Source organism: Ailuropoda melanoleuca, chromosome 2, assembly GCF_002007445.2.
Source record: "Ailuropoda melanoleuca isolate Jingjing chromosome 2, ASM200744v2, whole genome shotgun sequence".
Taxonomy (NCBI): Eukaryota; Metazoa; Chordata; class Mammalia; order Carnivora; family Ursidae; genus Ailuropoda; species Ailuropoda melanoleuca.
Genome location: NC_048219.1, coordinates 157245857 through 157259971, shown reverse-complemented (window position 1 = coordinate 157259971; position 14115 = coordinate 157245857). Strand labels below are relative to the sequence as shown.

Below are 14115 nucleotides of genomic sequence, written 5' to 3'. Positions count from 1 at the left end.
TAATTTACTAATGCTTAAAATCATTCCCTATTCATTTTTAATGGGCATGCACCAACATAATCTAAGAGTATGAAGCCATATCAAATAATTACTCAAAGTACAGAACATATAAAGACTTGCCACCTGATCATTTCAATTTACTCAATGTTCCCCTGAATTAGTCAAAGCAAACACTGGCTCAGCCTGCTCTTTGGCTTTACACGCTCCCGCCACCACTGACTGAGCCTCTGCTAACAAGATTTAGTAAAGAAGAGAGCAGGATATGCTGAGTATTTAGTAGAGAAGAGAGTATTACGTCTCTGTGTATTCCAGTGCAGATACATTTCCCTCTCAAAATATATATTTAAGTTCATATTAAATTTGATACAAACTTAAGTTTTAAGGGAGGAGACAGACCCATTAAGCCACCCTAAAGGGGAAAACCAACAGACAGGGACAGAGAAAACTCTGGAGTCAGAACTTCCCCACCTACCCCACCATACCACTGCCAACCTGACTATTACCAGAACCAGGCCCTCATTCAGGGGCTTTCGAAGTTTTACTAATTACCAGTGAGGCGAGGGCACGGACATGTGCCTGTGCACAGCACAGGCCAACTTTCCCACAATACAGACGTGAAAGGAGTAAAATGTCCATGTTTGCACCTGCTGGAGAAGGAAGTCTTCTAACTGGCAAAGTAATAGCAAGATAAGTAGCAACTGGGAAGAAAAAAACTTGACATTACTTTAGAACATAGCAGGTTAAAGATTAGATAGTTTGATCCAATTTATTTCATGTATAGTCTCTCTTCCTGAAAAAAAAAAAAAAAAAGGAAACAATCCATCCAAGTCCAAGACTTAAGGAATAATCAATCGGCTTGGTCTCAGTTTTGCCAAGACCAGAATGACAATGGAAGCCCTGTGACACACAACTCTGACCAAGCCGCAGAGATCCTGTGCTCCTTTCCAGCTGCTCAAGGTAAGTATTACGAAAAAAGTGTTTGGGCGGCATTTAGCTTTTCCAATCAATTTATGCCCCTTCACTGCTGCACTTAGCCATAACAACGGGCCTGCAATCTAAGTAGCAGATATGTTAGTGAGCCCAACCAATGGTGGTTTCAGTGGTAAAGGGACTATGAGCTTAAGTCTGCTCACATATTAGGGCATACATTCTGACGCCAGCCCTCTACTTTCTCTGGAAATAGACAACAAAATCCTTTAGGCTGACAATCAGAAAGTTTCACTAATAACAAATTTCAAAGTCAAAAAGACGGGGATTGGGGAACGCCTGGGTGGCTCGGTCGGTTAAACGTCTGCCTTGGCTCAGGTCATGATCCCAAGGTCCTGGGATTGAGCTCCAAGTTGGGCTCTTTGCTCAGTGGGGAGCCTGCTTTTCTCTCTCCCTATACCCTTTCCATGTTTGTGCTCTCTCTCTCAAATAAATAAATAAACTCTAAAAAAAAAAAAAACAAAGGGCGAAGGTCTTCTTACAAATCGCGCATTGCACATGAATGTTGCAGTGAACCAGAGCACCTGCGATCAGTCACCGCGGGGCTCTCAGCCTGGGTGCCACATGGAGCTCCATCTGCCTGCAGCTCATGGGCCTTGAGACATGTGAACCACCTGGCGTGCCACATTACAGTTTTCCCTTACCTCCACCTCCGCGGCAGCATGGGAAATTTTAAGAAATCAGCTTCCAGTTTTACTCAAAAGTCAGTATCCTAAAGTATAAAATCAGCGATAAAGATAGCTGGACCTGCTCCATGAGAAGCTGTGAAAAGGCATCTGGTGTCTGCACGTGAAACATTAACTGGGGCTTTAAAACACCAGGACAACTTGGCTTATTATCTACTTAATCAACTACTGTTTTTGATTAGGATCTGTTTATATACATATAGCATATATGTATTTTCACAACAGATTTCTTCCTAACACAAATTTAATGTTTATCTAATAATTAAAAATTTACTCATATATGTACATACCTGAATCTAAAACTCCATACCCAACCCTGAAATAAAATTAATGAAATATAGCCCATAGTATATTATTAGATATACTATCCTAATTAATTTAGATATATTTAACATCTGACATCTTCTATATTTGTACATAATCTTTTTTCGTGGTAAACATATTTCACAGTAAACATATTTTTGTAATAGAAAAACCACCAAAGTAAAACTGAGGTGAAGGAAAGCATCAATTTTTATACAAAGCCATCCACAACAGAGTAACAATTGCTCCTTGAAATTTGTTTTATTGCTATATGCATACTCCACAACCAATGGCGGATTATTTCTACCTTCTGAATATTAAAGCACTCTGAATACTGAAGCACTAAGAAAGCCCAGCCTTGTGTTATAAACTAGACAATGCATTGTCTTGGTTTTTGGTGAATTTCGATCCTAAAGAAGACGGGTTAAACACAGACACTGTTAATTGATGAAGCTTCACTAGCTGTTGAGAACTGACTCATGGATGGGTAGTCTCCAAAGCCACCTCAATCTATACGTATTCTCAGGAAACAAAGCAGTGCGGAGTTTCCTTTAGGAAGTGTTCCAGCTGGCTGGCTGTTTTGCTCCTAACTTCTCATCAATTATATCAAAGATATGATATAAAAGGAAAAACAAAGCTATAAATCTCAAACCATTTAAAAGAGTAAAATAATACTCGATATCCTACAAATGGCATGGATGTGTCATATAGATAAACATGTCATGAGATAGATAGCACATAAAAGTGTAAGCCAATTGTACCATAAATTCAAAAGAAATATAGATTAGGAATTTCAGAGAGATTGGCTCCATCCGCCGCCTGCCCTGCGGGCGGGGTGGGTGCTTCTTCCTGCTCTACTGATGCCTTGTGGGAGGATCTCCTTAGACTACTCCCTGGCCTCTCTCAGCCCCTTACTCACTCCTCACCTAGGCAGGGGGAAGGACGGCTCTGAGTAGGGAGGTTTAGAGAGGGAAATGAGCATGCACATACCGTTCAGCCCTCTGGATCCCCACACGGCATTCACAGTCAGCCCTACTCGCCAGCGTGGTCTAAGATAACTGGGGCAATGCACACATGGAGAGGCCAGAGGTTGCTTAATTCTGTCAATGCCTGCCCAACTGCCAGATGACTCCCAGCACACCTGCTTGGATGAGAAACCAAAAGCCACTTTCTTCGACCTTGCCTCTAACAGTAATAAATGTGCTTCCCCTCCAGCTTGATTCCTGTGCCTATTTTTCACGATGCCAGACTGCGTGGGGGAAAGTAGGTCATCTCTTAGACCTCCGAATCAGTTAGTTTTTGCTGCATGACAAATTGTCCCAACACTTAGCGCTTAGAACGATACCATTTATTAGTTCATGAGTCTGAGCATCAGCTTTGTAGATCTGGTCTGAGCCAGCTCAGCTGATCTCTCCTCTGCTCGCTCACAGGCTGGCAGTCTGCCGGCAGCTGGCTGACCTCAGGTGCCCTCACTCTTATGTCTGGTGGTTCACTCCATGTGGTCTCTCACCAGCCAGCAGCCTAACCCAGGTTCATTCACATGGTGGTAAGAAGAGCATTCCCAAGAGGAGCATGAGAGGACAAGCTCCAATACGTAAACAACTTTCAAGTCTCTGGTTGTGCCATGTTTACTAATTGTTCTATGGACCAAAATAAATCTCATGGCCAAACTCTGAGTCATTGAGAGAGAGGACTACCCAAGGGTGTAGACACAAGGGGAGAAATTATTGTGACCATTCCTGAAAACAATCCATCAGATTAAGGCCGTTTAAAATAAAATGGTCACAAATTATTTGACACTCTTCCCATTGAGAGGTGGAATCTTCGTGCCCCCCCACCCCAATTCTGGGCAAGCTTGTGCCAACTTTGACTTAATAGAGTGCAGCAGAAGTGACACTGTCTGATCTCCCAGGCTACTGCAGGCTTCCTCTTGGTTCTCTGTCAGGATCTTTCCTCTTGGAACATTCTCTCTCAGAACCTAGCCATCTGTGAGGAGCCCAAACCACATGAGGCCACATGTAGATGGCTCTAGTCAATCGTCCCAACTCAGCACACACTTTGAATCATCCTAGCCCAGGAGCCTGACATGTGACACATGAGAAAGCTTCCAGAAGATCCAGTATCCACTCATGCAAGTCACCCCCAACCATATGTCTTTCTCACTGAAGCCCCATATATCATGAAGACAAGCCAACCCTACTGTGCCCCATCTGAATTCCTGACTCACAGTATCCAACAGCATTTAAGAGGGCCATTGTTTTACCCTATTAAGTTTGGGGTGGTTTACTGGGCAGTAATAAGAGGGGGACCATATGCTAATTTCAACATTTGCTTTCCTTCATAATTCACAAGATATAATTTCTTTCAAGCTGAAAAGAGAAGGCAGTGACAGATGAAGTTTGAATACCAATAATTCTGTTGCCTTTCTGGGATTTAGAAAAAGCATTTTAAAATGATTAGCATAGAATATTCAGACATATAAAATAAATAAGTCATGGCGATGTACTGTACAGCATATCAACTATAGTTAATAATACTCTGCTGCATATTTGAAAGTTGCCAAGAGAGTAGACCTTAAAAGTTCTCATCACAAGAAAAAAAAGTTTCTGTAACTATGTATGGTGACGGATGGTAACTAGAACTTATTGTGGTGATCATTTTGCAGTGTATTCAAATATGAAATCAGGATGCGGTACACCTGAAACTCACATAATGTCATACATCAATTACACCTCAATAAAAAATTTTTTAAATATTCAGATAAAATTATCCAATAAAGCAGGAGTTTTATTTCTCAATAAAGTTTTCTATGTCAGTTAGGTCACTTATTATTCATTGTGTACTTGTGTAGTTATTAATTCAAGAAATATATTTCAGGTGTCAGACGCTATTTTTGTTGCTGTCATTCGGCAATGAACCACACAAACTAAATCTCTGTCCTTATAGGACATATATTTGGCTAGGGGCTGGAGACCATAAACACACAAGTATATAATAATGGAAAAAAAAGCAAACATTATTCAATGTTTACTAGGTGCCTGGCACCATTTCAAGCACTTTAGATGTTAACAGATAATTTACACCTTTTCATAACTCTATAAGATCAGTACTATTATTACCCCATTTCAAAGATGAAAAAATGGAGGCACAGAAAAATCAGTCACTTGTTGTCTTGTTTAGACATTAAAACCACGTGAGAAGAGTTGCATAAGGAATGTCATAGGTATGCCCCAGATAATGAAGCTGTGAAAGGTAGGGCCTGCCTATGTAAAACCAATTCCATCCTCATTTCAGCATTTACTGAGCAGCTACTGTGTGTCAGGTATTACACTAGGCTCTTGATACACTACTGTGAACAGGAAAGCCATACCTCCTGCCTTAAACTGTGAGGAAGGTATATATGCACACTTGAAATCATAAGGCTTTTTCACAGCGTATCTGCCTCTGTGTTATTCTTCTTCTAGGAGATAAAATCCCTAGAGACTTGTACCACATTTTCTCCAGTGAAAACTGCCATCAAGTGCCACAGCTATAAGAAAGTGCCTACAACTACTAATGAAAGCAACAGGTGTCCAAGGTTTCTCGCTCATAACAGCAGGCCTCAACTCCTCAAATACGAATGCATAAATCTTATGAGACTTACAACCATTAACAAAGGAGCAGAAATATCATCTCACAGAAGCCGAGACGTGCTAGATGCTTCCACATTTTATCTTCCCTACTGAAACATGCATGCCATTTTCTATTTCCGCAACACCCCTGGCCTAATGATACTAACCTCAGGGATACATGGTTTTCAGCTGAACTCGACTTGTTTTCGAGCACACCTCTTTTAGGAAGAGAGAGTAAGTTACTGGGCTTTCTCTTCCACTCCCTGGGAACCCAGCTGGCTTGAGTGATCGTGTGTCTTTTTCCAGGTCATCAGTACAACTGACAATGATCGATGCTGTTACTACACGGCTGCTAGAAACCGAGGCAAAATACACTTCCTACAAAATGGCAAGTCCTTTCTTCTTTTCTAGACTACAAGAAGCTGACTTTTGGCAGCTTGGAGAGAACAAGAATGGGTTTGCCCACTGCGCTACACCCCTGAAGCCAGCAGACAGTAACTCCCCCTGACCACCTATGAGTCACTCCCGTATCTACACAGGGTGAAATTTCCTGCTCTTACCGCGAACGTATTCCTTTCCTTTCCAAAGCAAAGCGTACTCTAAAATACAGGGTGTTCCCACTACCACAAATTTCCATATAATTTCATTGTGGGAACAAATGGTAACGAACACCATATGAAATCCATTCATGATGATATATTAATCTTAACTGGAAAAGAACTGAGTGTTTAATATTTATTCTCCATGGATACTGCTAGAATTAGTTAGGGGGCAGGAAGATATTTCTATTTGGAACTTAAACTTCAAAATGTAAAATCTAAGTTATTTTCTAATACTTTCAATAAACTAGTCCTTAAATATTTTCCTAGAGTCTTCAAAAGCAATTTTGATTCAATCATTGCACAATGTTTAGATGCATTACCCTAATTTTAAGAATAGTGTATTAAATTAATAATGAGAGTTAATCCATCTTGTAAAAAGTAAGTGCTAACGGCTTATGAATATCTTTCAGAATAAAAGTTAATCCTTCCTTAAAACAGTGGTCTTAAAACGGAGGCCCACCTCTTCCCTCACAGCTATCATCAGCTGCCACATCGTGCCGGAAGCTTGGCGGGGTAGTCCTCAGTGCTTTTGGTTACATCATATACGGTGTGCAGGAGTACTTTTGCTTTCAATTTGACACATAACCTAAATAGCACTATCCCAGCCAATTTCATTTCATAGTAAAGCTTTCTCTTCAAACGTTTCTCAATTACATATTTTTACAAATATGGCTAATCCCAATGCATGGCACACAACGTGGAAACTAAAATGGAAAATTAAACTATTTAAGAATTACAGAACAGTGGAAATGGGGAGAACCACAGAATTCATCCAGTTAAATCCCATTGTTTCAAAAATGAGGAAACTCTGGCCCTAAGTTTCTCTATGAATGGTGTTTTAAAAACAAAACAAAACAAAAATCAGGTGCATACTTTCCTGAAATCACTTAAAACACTGATTTTTCAAATGGCAGTCCTCTGGTTCTAGAGTTCATCAGCAAAGATCTCAGGGGCCACCTGGGGCCGAGAGGTTCTGGCTACTTACCTTTTCTTCAACCAGGTCAGATCTTATTTTCTCTATTTTCTATTTGGGGTTCAGCATGAAATTTGATTTTAAGAAGGAATGCCACTGCTGTAACAAATCTAATGAGCATTGCTTTGGATACCTGAGCCAATTTATTACTTTTTTTCTAAGGCAAACTTAGATTTCTTTTCAATCCCAATAGCACCACTGGGTGGTGAGGAGGCCAGTGGTGATGGGAGGTTCAGTGGTGTGGCCTCAAATCACAGGAGGATTCAAGAGGATAACCAGGCTGTGGCTCCAGGAGGAAGTGCACAAACCCTAAGGTGTCATCTTCGATCTTCCAAACAAATCAACTATGAAATCAGCATAAGCAGAAACGTCAGGGTGGGCTGCGTATACCGCAGGTCCAACGTACTGGTAACAGGCCATATTTACAAAATACTGACCATCATGCCCACTTTAGAAAACTCTGGACCTGGGGCTGTTCAGCAGACTCACCTGACAATGTTCATTTTTTTACCTTTGACAAGAACATTTCACTTCCATAACTACCAATCATGACTAAAAAAGGCTAAGAAATCTGTATTTCTACCTACCAGGTTTATCACATTTCAATGACATAAATACACAAAGACAAAATTTCCCCCAATAAAATGTGAGGTACAGCCTCACTCATTTTGAGTAAATGTTACCCAAAAAGTTGCTAAAAAGTTATTAAATTAAAATCAACTATTTATATTTTATTTTTAATCATAAAATAATTTTGTTAAAGAAAATTACCACTGGAGGATCCTTTATTAATGAATTGACTTAAAAACCTATAGAATATAAAATACCGGTTGGACTAATTCTTATTTGTTTAGCAAAATTTTAAAGATTTTCAAGGGTAAAGACTTTAAGTGATCTTTAAAAAAGATTTAGGAGGGGTGCCTGGGTGGCTGTCAGTTAAGCATCCGACTCTTAATCTCAGGCTCGTGAAATCAAGCCCCGTGTCCAGCTCTGTGCTCCGCAAGGAGTCTGCTTGAGATTCTCTCTCCCTCTCCCTCTGCCCCTCCACCCGCTCAGGCGCGTGTGCTTGGTCTCTCTCAAAAAAAAAAAAAAAAAAAAAAAGATTTAGGAATTATAAAACACTCTGAAATCATAGTCTAACACATTGTCTGAAATGCATTGTCTAAGGAAAAGAAATTATAGTCTTATGCCTATCTCTTAGAGACTCAAAAGTATCTAAAATATTCTAATACATCTTTTGCTATTCTGAACTTCTTTGAAAGGATTCAAGGAAAATACTCACAGTTACTTATCACTCCTCCCAGCGGATCACCTTTAAAATCAAATTCAATATCCATATATTTGCCCTGCCAAAGAAAGACTTTGTGAGTTTTCAAGATTACCTCAAAATATTCAGTCAGCGTTATCTTCTTAGAGAATAGCATGCTAAGCCCTTTACACATTTGTTTAAATATAATTAACACACAACTTATGTAACCATGAGGCAAAACAATATGCCTCCATAAATAATTCATACTAAATACCGCATTAGCTCAAAGCTAACATATCATGTTGCTAATTTAAGAATAGATCTTTTTAGCCAGCATGTGACTTTTTCATTTCAGATACGTGTTTTAAATGTCTGAAGAGTGTGTGTGTATTCAATTCAAGAATAAAAACTGGGAAAAGTAAGTATTCCTTGTATATGCACTAGTTGGGAATATAAATTATTTCATTTTTATGAGTAAAATGTGTTTTAAGCCATGGCTAGAAACTCCAAGTATACTGGATGGTGGATAAAATGGAACACATAAAGTTCTGTTTTTATATCTATTCAATCGAATGCATGATTATATATTGTGACCAATCTGGAATCAAAGACTGACCATTATTACTCTCTTCGGCTTTTGATTCAGATTATACAGCAATATATATATCCCAGGTTCTTATGACATTTTATAGATGGCATCTTAAACACACAGAAACACACATGGAGTTTCATACTGTCATTTTTAAAGAATTGGTCTATAACTGTCTAGTTAAAGAGTAACAAGCGTAACAGAATAACCCTGACAGCTGGTTTTTGTTTGGAAAAGGGTGTGTTGGTCTAATAAGTGGTCTTTGCTTTTGTTTCATGTCCTACTTTAGTAATAGTCACATAGATGGCTTGTAAATAATTCTCCCAAAGAATGACTACTTTAACTCCTTCTATTTTCAAAATAATAGTAGAGGGTAAGAAACATGATCACACGGCACTCCATCAACAATGCGGTCCGTGACTTTTCATTAGCTTATATGTGCTCTCTTGCCTTTCCTTTCTTCAGTGTCAAGGGTCATCTGTCCTTTTTAAAAGTCTTCTCTTATTCATTAAGCAAACATCTACCAAGCATTTCTTAGATACTAAAGTCGGGACAAGAGAAAGCAAGGCATAATTCCTGCCCTCAAGGAACTTCCAGCCTGAGGGGAACTGCGCAGGTAAAGAGGACATTCCTGTGTGTGGAGACAGATCCCACAGAGGGGCAGGGTGCTACGCACGAAGAAGAGAAGACAAAGGCTGAAGTCTGCCCTAGCTCACATGTGAGGTGTCCGGGTTAAGTCGGGCAGCAAGGAGGCGAGAAAGCAGGAAGGAGCGGTCATAGGAACAGGTGTCTGTGAGGCTGGTGAGGGAGGTTGGCACACCTCATGGCATCCAGACACTTTTCCGACAGCAAGTCCTGTCATTAATGATTTCTAAACAAGGAGGCCATGATCAGACTTGCCTATTTACAAGATCAACCTAGATAACGTGGGATGGACTGGAAAGGAGCAAGACCAGACCTAGCTGACAGGAGGTGGCAGGAGTCATGGGAGAAATGTTGAAGGGTTTAAGCAGGAGCGAGCAAAACTGGGAAGAGTGAGCAGAGCTCATTGCTGCTCAGAGCGTCATCATGACAGATCCCGGCTGGACATACGAGGTTAAGACAGGAGGAAGGCAGTGATTAGAAAGTCAAGGAATGTGGCCCAGGTAACTGAGTAGATAGCTATGCTCTCCATGCTGGCAGGAACAGCACAGGCGAAGGAGCGGCATGGGAGGGGAGAAAGAGTAACTTCACAGGAGAGTCAGAGGCTGACCATATGAGAGGAGATGATTTTGATGGAAGGTGCTTCCTAGACACAGGAAGTGACCAGATTCAGAGCACAGGCAGAGGGATCAGCGGAAGATGGGAGTTGAGAACCTCCCGGTGTGACAGGAGGGTGTTTCTATAGATTCAGGGACAGGTGAGCCACCAAAGCTGAGGATGTGGATGAGGAGAAGGAGCAAGATGACGATAACAATGATTTCCATGAAGCAAGCATACTCTCATCAGCTGAGAGGAAAGGACAGGGGGTCTGCAGACAGTACAATAAACCCCGTGCAGAGTGGGAAAGGAAGCTGACCGGGGATAAACGAAAGGACCGCACTGGGAACTCAGAGGATCTGGGAATGGCATTCTTCCCATAAGCTTGTCATGAGTCTTCTCAGAGAAAACCAACGCCTTCCCACTGCCTAGAAAATCAAGTCCAAGACCCTGAACCTGATACTCCAAGCCCTCCAGGTGAGGCCCCGACCCATCTCTGCACGCCTTTTCGGCCCACGGCTCTCTTCACAGATCCTCTCGTCCCGCCACTGACTTGGACAAGTGCAGGTGCCCTCTGGTCTCTCTCCTCCGCTTCCTCATGCCAGCTCTTCCTGCTTTCTATTCAATTTTGGCACATTTCAATCTTACGGGCCCACTCAGAACTGTCCCCTGCCTCAGGCTCCTCCAGCTTCTCTATTCCGAATTCCCATAAAACGATTTTTGGAACTCACTCATGGGGAACTTAGGATTTTATGTGTTGTGTTATCATTACTTTCAGACATGTCCATTTTTTCTGACTAGTCTACAAGCTTCTTAAAAATATTCATTCATCAATGTTTTCTGAGTATGTACTGTGACACCAGGCAGTGTTCTAGGTCTGAGGCCACCACAGTGAACAAGGAGGCTGAGCTACTTGCTCCCAGGGCTCCTCCTCTCTAAGGTCCAGGATCAGAGAGAAACAGAGAAAGTGACTACAATCATTCCAGAGACTAATGAATGCCTGAAAAAAATAAAAGCATGATGAAGTCAGAGTCTAGAAAAGGCATCATGAAAGTGACATTTGAGGTGAGACCTAAATGATGCAAGATGGTGACCATGCAGAGATCTGGACACAGAGCACATCATGCAGAAGGACGGGCAACTGCAAAGATCTAAGGCAAGAAGGCGGTTGGCACTCCTGACTGTCACAAAGGCCTGCGCCGAGCGGCGCATGCAAGGGCGGGGCAGAGCAGGCCACAGCTCCCACAGGCAGGCACCGGAGGCTCAGGGAGGAGCCTATACTGCACTCCAGGTGCAAGGAGGAGCCGCCGAGGGCTTTCCGCAGAGCAGCGATGAGACTTAAATTTGTTAAGATCACTCTGGATGCCTGTAGGGAAAGGTCTGTAGGCTGCAAGAGGAGATACAGGGAGACCTATGCTTAATTAACTGTTTTAGAAAAACAAAAACAAAACCCCAAATCGGAGGTTTCAACAAATGAATACATTGTATGGGCTCTTTTATTCTTACTGAATGAAAGGTTGGTAATGGAATTTTCCGGACCCAATGCGTTCTCTCCTAGCTTGGCTCTCTGCAGATAGTAGGCGCTCTGCTATTACGCCTCTTCCCTCCCCTGAAACCCTTGGTCAAGAACAGTGACTTCCAAAGCCTTAAACGTCTCTTTTCAAAAAACAGTGAGGGTCACTTTCTTAACAGAAGTTCAATATGTCGAACTAGAGGTACGTGGGGGGTGGGGGGCACTGTGAGGCACCTCCATGAGAACACTGGTCTGATATGTCAGTGGCAATAAGCATGCATAACTACACCACACCGCCGTCTACCACACTGCTCAGTGAAGAGATCAAGAAGTTCATCGCACAGTCAAAGGAAATGCAATTTCCTGGGAGTACAAATGTTTAATACATAAACCACTGTTAATATACAGTAGTGACTGTAAATATAGCAGAGTCCTATCAAATTATAATGTGGATTTGAGTATATTAATGGCCAAGTCACAGACTACCAAGCAGAGAAATTACTAAAAACTAGGCATGAAATGATTTAGTCTATAATCAAGTATTAATCTTGTATCCTAATACCCATGTTATAATAGGATTTCTCTGAAGTCACTTATTAAGCCAAATCACCTGCCAAGCCCTTCACTAGATTTCAAACATCACAAAGTAGTAATGACTCTTCAGGCAATATGGTTTTCTTCATTTTTATAGTCTACAGACTAAATATATTTAGATATTTTTTAAAGTATATGTGTATAATTTGCAAACATCAAAAAAAAAAAAAGTTTCCATAAAGGAGCTTGATCTCTTGGAATTACTTCTATCTGCCCACACCTTGCTTCTAACTCTATTTATATAATGAGATTAGCCATGTTACCACAACAGGAAAAGGCATGGCTCAAATCAGCTATAACCACGTAAAGGGCTAATCCAATGGAAAAAATTCACAGCCCTGGAATTAGGAACCTCAGCCTTCCACTTTCCAAGCTACCAAAACTACCTCTACCTGAGGTCACCGTCTTGCCTTAAGCACTGGGTGACTCTAAGGAGAAAAAAAGCAAAGAGGGAGACTAAAAGAAGTGATATGGAGAAAGGGAAGGAAGGGTCTCTGGCAGAGAAGCATAAAAATCATCCAAAATGGTCCCACCTAATGTATATGAGAAGAGAGCTTATAAAGAAAGTGGCCTTTTATTATAAAATTTATAAGATTGGTTAAACTATAGAAAAAAGGGGCCAATTTCAAAACGTCACCATCACACTCCATGTACTTCCCCCACCCGCAACCAGGCAGTGTCTGTGTTTCCATAAAGACCAAAGGCAGGACAGCGAGTGCTCAGCTGGAGAGACCCCCAGCGGGCCGCCAAGCGCAGTACATGCTGGGGAGAGCCGGGAGAGGAGGCCAGGAAGGTGTGTCTTCCTGCACTCAGCATTTTCCAACTCAACCAAACTCGAAACATCAATTCACTGCAGTTTTTACTATCCAGTCCTCCTCCCCACCCCCTGCCAAGAGCTGTCAAATCTAATGACCTCTATAAAGAGGACCCTTCCATCCTTCCTCGTCCCACTGAATAAAGGGCAAAAGCTATGGAGTACACAAACTTGACACCCAGTTTATCCTTCCTTCTACTTAATCTGACTCTTAATTGTGATTTCTAAATACCAAAACTCAGATAAGTAAAGAGTTCTTCTAAAAAGCCTCATTTCAATTGCCCATGGAATTCTATAATACATGACAAGAAAAGTATGAAAGAAAAGGCTGTCACTCCAAAAAGAATTAAAAAGAAAAATCCCAGAAAGCAAAAAATAGTCAGTCCTTAGAGAACTTTCAGTGTCTCAACAGCAATGATGCTCTTATTTTTCAAATGTGTATATTAAGAAATACTAAACATCTACTGGTTGTTTAAACATACATGAGCTAAATATTAGTGTTAACACTTATGCTTATACAAATACTTACAAATCTAGAGGAGTTGTCATTCCTTACAGTCTTGGCATTTCCAAAAGCTAGTAAGAAAGAAACAGATGCATGGGTAAAATTGACAGAAAAATAATTTCAAGCAGAAATTTAAAGCAAATGGAGTATTCGATAGCTATAAATCCTAGAAAATACAACTTGTAGCAATGGCATTTCTGTCTGAGCTTCCCATAGAAACATACTGAACACAAATCTTAAGAAAGCGTCCACATCTTATTATAAGTTCATAGAAAAAGAGATCATTCCTATGATTCATAGAATTTTTTCAAATATTACTATAAATGTAATCTTGTCTAATTAAATACCTTTTGCTGTTTTAAGAGTAGTCAGTTGAGTGGATAGCAAGCAAGGCTTGTATTCATTATCATCAGTGTAAATAAGATTACTTCAGAGACGACTACTTAATAT

General features: G+C 40.9%; 1 protein-coding gene across 4 annotated transcripts in view; it reads right to left on the bottom strand.

Annotated features, from left to right (window-relative positions):
* Positions 1-14115, bottom strand: part of MYO1B (myosin IB) — a 174364-nt gene that overhangs the window by 59040 nt on the left and 101209 nt on the right. For all 4 annotated transcript variants that reach the window (XM_002917994.4, XM_011223385.3, XM_002917995.4 and 1 more), the window contains exons 6-7: positions 13690-13736; positions 8445-8508 (exon numbers count right to left, since the gene is read on the bottom strand). In XM_002917994.4, the coding sequence (XP_002918040.1) occupies positions 8445-8508; positions 13690-13736 (111 nt within the window). The remainder of the gene's footprint in view (positions 1-8444; positions 8509-13689; positions 13737-14115) is intronic.